Genomic DNA, 7,651 nt, shown 5'->3' on the forward strand with positions numbered 1-7,651 from the left:
ACCCAACACCTGAAGGAAAAGCAACCCCATCTCTACCCTCCCAGCCCCGCCTCTACCCTCCCAGCCCCGCCTCTACCCTCCCAGCCCCGTCTCTACCCTCCCAGCTTCCTGTGCAGCCAAGTAACCAAGTTGCGGCCTCCCCTTAGGGCTGTGGTATGAACTAAGTCATGCTCGGCCACGTGGATGGCAGTGCCACCGTGCCGAGGGATCCTGAGGACACTGGGGCGAGGGGAATCCACTGCTGTGGCATCTGCTCCCACCCTCACAGCGCTCAGGGCAGAGAGCTGCCCGCCGGTTCCCAAGGCTGCCCTTCCAGGAGTCGGCACTTCATCCGTGCTCTGCAGAGTGGCTGCTGGGTTCAACCTGCTCAACTTTGGGCTCGTGGGTTAATACTTCACTCTTGGTGCCACCAGGGCTCCTTGCTCAAGCAACCAGATGGGTGAAGCCTGAGTCTTTGGGTGACGGTAGAAAGCAAAGCCACCCCCAAGGCTGCTGCAGCAGAGAAAACCTTCTGACTGAGCTGCTGGATGTGAGGGGTCTGTTACAGCTGGAACCCTAAAGGTTAAAATATATGAGAGCAGTACTGCGAAGGCTTCCCCCCAGGCTGGGGACCATGGCCTGGTTCTCAAACGGAGTCTACCCTCTGCTGTGGGTTGATCTGTGTCCCTCCTCAAAAAACCATTCAGGTTCAAGTCCTGTCTGTGACAGAACCTACTGGAAACGGTGTCTAGGGCATGTTGGGTTTGAGTGAGCCCTGAACGCAGTGACTGGTGTCTTCACAGAGGTGACAGACACAGCCTGATGAGTAAACCTGGCCCTTGTCTTTTGGGGTCAAGTGTAGTGAGGGGGACAGAAATGCAAACAGTGTGGCGAGAGCACACAGAACAGGGCCAGGCGGGCAGCCGGGGACCTGGGGGGCCCGTACACACAGGGGTTGCCCAGGCAGGAGGGCAGGTGAGGTGGTCAGGAGCCCAGCAGGAGAAGGTTCCTTGGAGGTGGAGGAACAGGTCTGAGCCTGGCAGGCAGCGGCTGGCAGCATCGTCAGGCAGAGCATCAGACCGTGCGAGCCACAAGCAATTTCAGGGAAGCACTCGAGCGTCCCAGGGCCCCTTCCAGCGGGAAGCCGTGTGACACCAGCCGACGTAACTGGTTCGACTCCACAACAGCCACTCGTTTCCTGGTAAAAAGCAAGGGGCTCCCGAGGCCCAGGCCCGGCCAGCCACCCCTCCCGCTCCCTCCTGCAGGGTCGTCTGTCAGGACTCGTCAGGACCAGGAGCCCAGGAAGGGCCCCCACAGCGAGGACCACACAAGTCTGCGGGGGCCCAGCGCGACACACCCACAGGGCCCGTCCTCCACTGAGGAAACACACTGCACACACACACACACATCTGCCATTTATTACATTAGAGTCTTCAGAGCACTTTTCTTGTATTTTTAAAATCCAGAACAAGGAGGATTCACAAGTTTTTCACTGTGTGCCATTAAAAAAAAATATCTATATACAAAAACAAATGCTCTAGGATTCCAGAACTTGGTAAAGTGCTGGACAGAGGACACAGGGTGCCTGGGCTGAGCGTGGAGCTCCGTTTACAAGTGCTGCTGACAGCACTGTCATGCTGGAACTGCAGAGGAGATCCGAGGCACGGGGACTGACCAGCACTGACCGGCCATCCCCCGAGGAGACACAGCCCCCAGGACGGACACTCGGTTCTGAGAACACCTACACTGACATAACAATTAACATTAAAAAAAATTCAAAACCCGTTGAAAGCCTGTGAGTAAATGAGAACCCCCTAAACCGTGAGCCCCACCTATCTCTGTCAGCTGGCAAGACAGGGCAGGGTGGGGATGGTCCACCTGTGACGCGTACACAGCACAGTGGTCAGCCCACCCGTTCTAGCCACCAGCTGTGGGAAGGTGGCTGAAGCCCGGGTGGACTCAATGCGTCCCTGTAACAGTCAATGTTCCACTAGAGAGGGGTGGGCGCCAGCGGACAGCTAGAGCCTGGAGTGTGGAGGGAACAGAGAAGAGGCCTCAAGAAATGGACAGAAAGACGACCTGACTGGGAAGGGCACAGCCAGGCTGCACCTCACAGCGGAGCTCAGCACAGCTTCACCCCGCCACACCCTGACCGGGCAGGAACCGGAACTGCACGCCTGGGCAGCACCCACACCCAGAAGCAGCACCCCCCAAACAGGCTGCACGCCCCCAAACCACTAGGACCCCACTCAGCAGGTGGGCCACCTGACCCTGGGGATCTGACTGGGAGTCAGGAGTGATCAGTACAAATGTCCTTGCACAGAGCCAGGGGGTCTCTGTGGTGTCAGGAACGCAGAGCATTCGGGGAGCACGGGGCTGCGGGCGCCCCACTCAGAAGTCCTGGAGCTCGGGGATGTTCTGGTACAGATCCAGGGTCTCGGGGTTGGAGAAGGCCCCACGGTGCTCCACTGACTTCCCCGCGATGACCTGCTTCACGGCCACTTCCACTTTCTTGCCATTGAGCGTGTACTGAAAGGGAAGAGAGAGGAAAACGTGCATGAACGGCCCAGCTCTGACATCAAGACCCTGGGGACTCCAATCTGGACGACTGTCCCCTCCCAGTCTAGGAGAAAGCCAGCACTGCTGAAAACCAATTTCAAGGTCCAGCACGTAAGGCCAGCTCCCAGCGTGCTCCACCTCCCCACTCCGAGTGGGGCTAAAAAAGCGACTTCCAGGGATGCCTGTTCCACCAGCTGGGAAGGAATCTGCCTGCACGAGTCACCCCCCTGCTGCCTCTCCCAAGGCCACATCAGACGCTTGTCGCTGGACTGGAGGACCAAGTTCTCAGAGGTCACCGTCCATGACCCAGGTGAGAGCCCACAACTCCTCCATGCGCCCCCTGGGCATCCACAAAAGGACGCTGCCCTGCGGCGACTATCATCACCACCCTGGGTGACCGCGTGGACGTGGGGATAACACCCCTGTCCACGGGGCTCTGGGCCGAGCAGCTAAGCCCCAAAGCTCTCTTAAGTGCCAACGAACACTGGCCGTTACCGCTATCTCCGGGGGAACAGCTTCCTGTGCCAAGTCAGAGGTGCCAGTGATCTGCACCTGGGACATAACGGTCCCCAGTGTCTCCCAGTCGTCCACAAACGCTTCATCCGCAGCCTCACCCCAGAGCAGTGCTGCTGGAACCTCTCATGGCCTCACTCTCAGCCTTTCAAAGCTGGGAGCTGAGCTCAAACCCATGCCTGGTTCAAGCTTCCGCCACCAACAGAGACGTCTATGTGTGACTGAGAACACCAGGGAGACACGCACTCCTCACAAGGGCGGCGTCTGCCCTCAAGAAAGCTCAGAAGGCAGGAAGTTAGGAAGAGGCGGAATGGAGATAGGGCTCTGAGGGAGCAAGTGGGAAGAGTGCTGCTACGTGGTGGGGACTGAGATCAGTGTTACAAAACCAAGTGTGTACAGACTGCCGGACGGAAACCCAACCTAGTCAATCAATGGGAAACCAATCTGCTCTTAAATCTTCATACAAATCACACATAGTACAAAGGCTTCCTCTTGAATCCAAACAGGCTAGTGGTGGTGGTGGTGGTGGTGGTGTGTGCACAGGGTGAGGGTGGGTGTGCACGGGGTGGGTGGGGTCACAGGGTGGGAGTACGGTATGCATGGGATGAGGGTGTGTGTGCACAGGGTGAGGGTGGGTGTGCACGGGGCGGGGGAGGTGTGCACGGGCAGAGAAACTTCTGGAACAGCAGAGCAGTGCAGTGTACGCCTGTCAGCACCCTAAGAAGCTCCCACCGGCTTTTATTTAAAAAAAAAAACAAACCCTGAGATGTAATTAAAATCCATTCATTTGAAAAACTCTGTCAACACGTGTGCTAATTACAGCTCTGATGGGGGCTTCCAAGCAGCCGCCCATCAGTTCACTGGGTGTCGGCGGCCTCTCACCGGAATTGAACTGCAAATACCACGAGTGTCACAAAGGCTCCACGGGCAGCTCAGAGCTGATACTCATCTGCTGCTAGCTCATAGAAGAAACGTGACATTGCTTTAACAAGAGACCTGGGGGAGGTGGGAAAGCAGGCTTTGTCCAGGTCGCCATACTTGTCCCTCCCTGGGGAGGAGCAGGCTGGGCGGGAGCAGGGCTGGGACACCTCAACTCGGCCTGACCAGGGACTACCAGACTCTGCTGGAGTCGGCTAGGGTCACTCCCGTGCCCAGTGCCCATTCCCATCCACTGGGATCAAGCAGAAGGCGGAATATATTCTAGGTACCAACTCCCCCTTCCTGGGCAGGTTTGTCTCCTGATCTGTAAGATGGGCGTGAAGATGACAGGCCTCATCTTCCTCACTCATTCACTCACAATGTGATCACGTGACCACAGTGGGTATCTGCTGTGTGCCAGGGAGCAGGCTGAGCTCTGGGCAGAAATGCTGTCCGCATGGGGTCCCTGCCCTCAAGGAGCTGACCCTCTAGACAGGCAGACAGAAATAAGAAGCTGCATTGCAATCCCAGAGGTACGCAGTTCAAATCCACCAGATGCTCTGCTGGAAAAGGAGGGACAATCTCCTGTACCAGTCAGATCAGATTTGACGGTAAACACATAATAAACAATAAAATTAAAAAGAAAAGAAAAAGAATTAAGAAACAGCTCAGCACAGCCAGTGGTGGGTGCCACCAAGGAAGGACTGAGGACCCGCTTTTAAAGCGGAAGTCCAGGAGGCCTCTCAGGGGAGGTGACCTGCACCAACAGAGCTGGCTGTCAGGAGCAACATGGGGACAAAGTGTTAGGGCGAGCTCCCGGCACCACGCAGCCCTCACTCAACGGTGCTGTTCCAGCCTCACCCCCAAGGAGAAAACAAGGCTCAGGGAAGCTGGGGTGTCTGCATGACTCACACCCCAAACACGAGTTGGGGCAGGACACAATCAACCCCCATGGCAACAGCAGTCAAGAAATCAAAAGACGTGTTGCGTTGGGAAAATATGCTATGAAGGATCTCTCCAAAGTTCTAAAGAGCAATGATGTCGGTTTAAAGACTAAGATGTGCCTGATCTTAGCCATGGCCTTTTAAATGACTTCCTACGCATCTGAAAGTTGGACAACAAATAAGAATGGCAGAAAACTCAATTGCCTACGAGCTGCAGTGGTGGAGAAGAGTACTAAACATCCCACGGACTGCCAAACGAACAAACAAATGTCTTACAGAAAATGCAGGCTCCTTAGGGTTTAAGGATGGTGAAACTTTGTTATCACATTGTTGGGAATTTTGTGAAGAGGGGACAATCCATGGAAAAATACACCATGCTTGGAAAGGCGGGGGTCAGCGAAAGAGGAAGATCCTCAACGAGGCGACTGACACAGTGACGAGAACAAAGGGCTCACGTGCAGCAGAGACAACGACAAGACAGCACGTGGTTTCAGTAATTGCTCACACGGTCGCTGTGAGTCCCAGCCCCTCCCTGATGGCGCACTGACGGTGCAGTGAGTCCTAACAACAGACGGCGGTGTAGAAAGATGTGCTGGGGGAGGACGTTAAGCAACTGGGACCACAATACACAAAGCAGAGAGCAAGCCTCCCAAGCCGAGCTCTCCTGAGGCACAGGGGTCCCGTGAAGAGGGGACTGGCCTCACTGCCAAATGGCAAGAGTGGGGCCCATCATCAGCTTCGTACCGGGATCCCCTTGGTCTCCAGGATGAGGCTGGGGACGTGCCGCGCCGAGAGGCCGAGGCGGATGGCTTCCCGGATCCTCCGCACCAGATCGGGCTGGAAGGGGTGGCCAGAAACCATCTTCAGGAAGAGAATCACGCGCTCCTCCCCGTCCTGGTTGTACTGCGGGACGCAGAGGCTGTCCATCACCTCCTCAAAGGCCTCCACTGCAAAACAGACGCAGGGCACGGTCACTGCCACAGTCAGCAGAGGGGAAGACTGAGCAGCTGACCAGTGTGGTCTCTTCTCCACCCAGCCCATGGAGAAGAGCCCCTCGGGGACCTGGTCCAAGGGAGCCGGGCAACAAACAGGAAACGAGTCAGTCATCTTCATGTGAGACGCTTTCCTGTTTTACAAGGCGGCTCCACGCATGCACTACTAACTTAATTTCATTAATTAGAAATGTAAAAGCAGCACATCTCATGGCTGGGCGTCCACTGGGGGAAGGAACAGAAGCTTGTCTCCAGTCTGACCTGCACCAGAGCCACCTGGGCATTCGCACTGCACTTCAAAAGTACACCCTCACCCAGAGACCCACATCCTGGTCTGATGTGGACAGGTCTACTTGAAGTTCCTCACATGCAGGCCGGTCCTGTCAGTGAGGGACCACGTGCACTGTGGGCATGGGGCCGTGTGCATCACCATCGGTGAGGGGTTGTGTGCGCTGTGGGCATGAGGCCGTGTGCAACATCAGTGAGGGGCTGTGTGCACTGTGGGCATGGGGCCGTGTGCATCACCATCGGTGAGGGGTTGTGTGTGCTGTGGGCATGGGGCCGTGTGCAACATCAGTGAGGGGTCGTGTGCGCTGTGGGCATGAGGCCGTGTGCAACATCAGTGAGGGGTCGTGTGCGCTGTAGGCATGGGGCCGTGTGCATCACCATCGGTGAGGGGTTGTGTGCGCTGTGGGCATGAGGCCGTGTGCAACATCAGTGAGGGGTCGTGTGCGCTGTGGGCATGGGGCCGTCCGTGTGCGCTGTGGGCATGGGGCCATGTGCACCATTGGTGAGAGGCTGTGTGCACGGCGGCCATGATGTTGAGTGCATCACTGGTGAGGGGCTGTGTGCACTTCTGTGTGCACGGGGTGTGGGGCTATGTGGCCTTTTCCCTCAGGTAGCCTCTGTGCTCCGTTTCTTCAACTATGACAGGTGGGTAATAAGAACCCATCAACCAAGGTCCCCTGAGGGAGCTCTTGTCAGGTCATCCTGTGAACTAGGGCTGAGGTGTATGAGGAATATTCTGGAAAGGATGTACATGCTAACGTCCACTCTTCCCCTAAGGGACCAACCAAGGACAGCCTCCGGGACACCTCCCTACTCACAACCTATTAATAGGGGGGAGAAAGGCAAGGCCATACCAATGTTGTAGATCTCCGAGCTGCCAAAGCGCACTCCGTTGGGGTTGAGCGTGCCATCACTGGGAAGAGACGAGGCGGTGAGTGGTCAGCAGGTGTCAGGCGAGGGGTGTTCCCTGCTCCCACACCAGCTCAGTAACTGCCCCTCTGCCCCCCCCCCGCTGACCTTTCCTTCTCTCTATAAACTTAAAGGAAGACACCAAGGAGGCCCCTCACTGCCCCGCACCCTGTCCTTCAGCCCAAGACATGTGCTGGGCCGCACTCTCTGCCACTGCCGGCCCCAGTGCTACCAGGGCTGCTCTGCTGCCCACGGGCACCGCCACATCTTTGCTCACACCTCCACCACCCTGGAATGGACTGTGCCCTGGACACTGCAAACAATAATGCCCACTTCAGGGGTGATAGGATGGCCAAGGGGTGCATCAGCTCACACCACAAAGCAGCTAGGGGCTGTAGCACCTTCAAAGGTCTCAGTCGGGGTGAGAGAAGGCTGAGGTCACAGGGGCGGGGCTGGCCAGCTCAGGGACATGACAAGAGGTAGAGAGGAAGGGCCAGCTTCACTGACAGGGACCCAACACACACACACACACACACACACACACACACA

The 7,651-nt window shown here is 56.8% G+C and overlaps 1 protein-coding gene across 1 annotated transcript in view; it reads right to left on the reverse strand.

Moving 5' to 3' along the window:
* Nucleotides 1-2,370: 2,370 nt before the first annotated feature.
* The window catches only part of AACS (acetoacetyl-CoA synthetase), a 43,835-nt gene continuing 38,554 nt past the window's right edge, over nucleotides 2,371-7,651 (reverse strand). The window contains exons 16-18 of the mRNA XM_006894624.1: nucleotides 7,048-7,106; nucleotides 5,658-5,860; nucleotides 2,371-2,508 (exon numbers count right to left, since the gene is read on the reverse strand). Coding sequence (XP_006894686.1) covers nucleotides 2,371-2,508; nucleotides 5,658-5,860; nucleotides 7,048-7,106 — 400 coding nt within the window. The remainder of the gene's footprint in view (nucleotides 2,509-5,657; nucleotides 5,861-7,047; nucleotides 7,107-7,651) is intronic.

The sequence above is a fragment of the Elephantulus edwardii genome, unplaced genomic scaffold (genome assembly GCF_000299155.1).
Source record: "Elephantulus edwardii isolate Elephantulus edwardi_28Jun2011 unplaced genomic scaffold, EleEdw1.0 scaffold00148, whole genome shotgun sequence".
NCBI classification, from domain to species: Eukaryota; Metazoa; Chordata; class Mammalia; order Macroscelidea; family Macroscelididae; genus Elephantulus; species Elephantulus edwardii.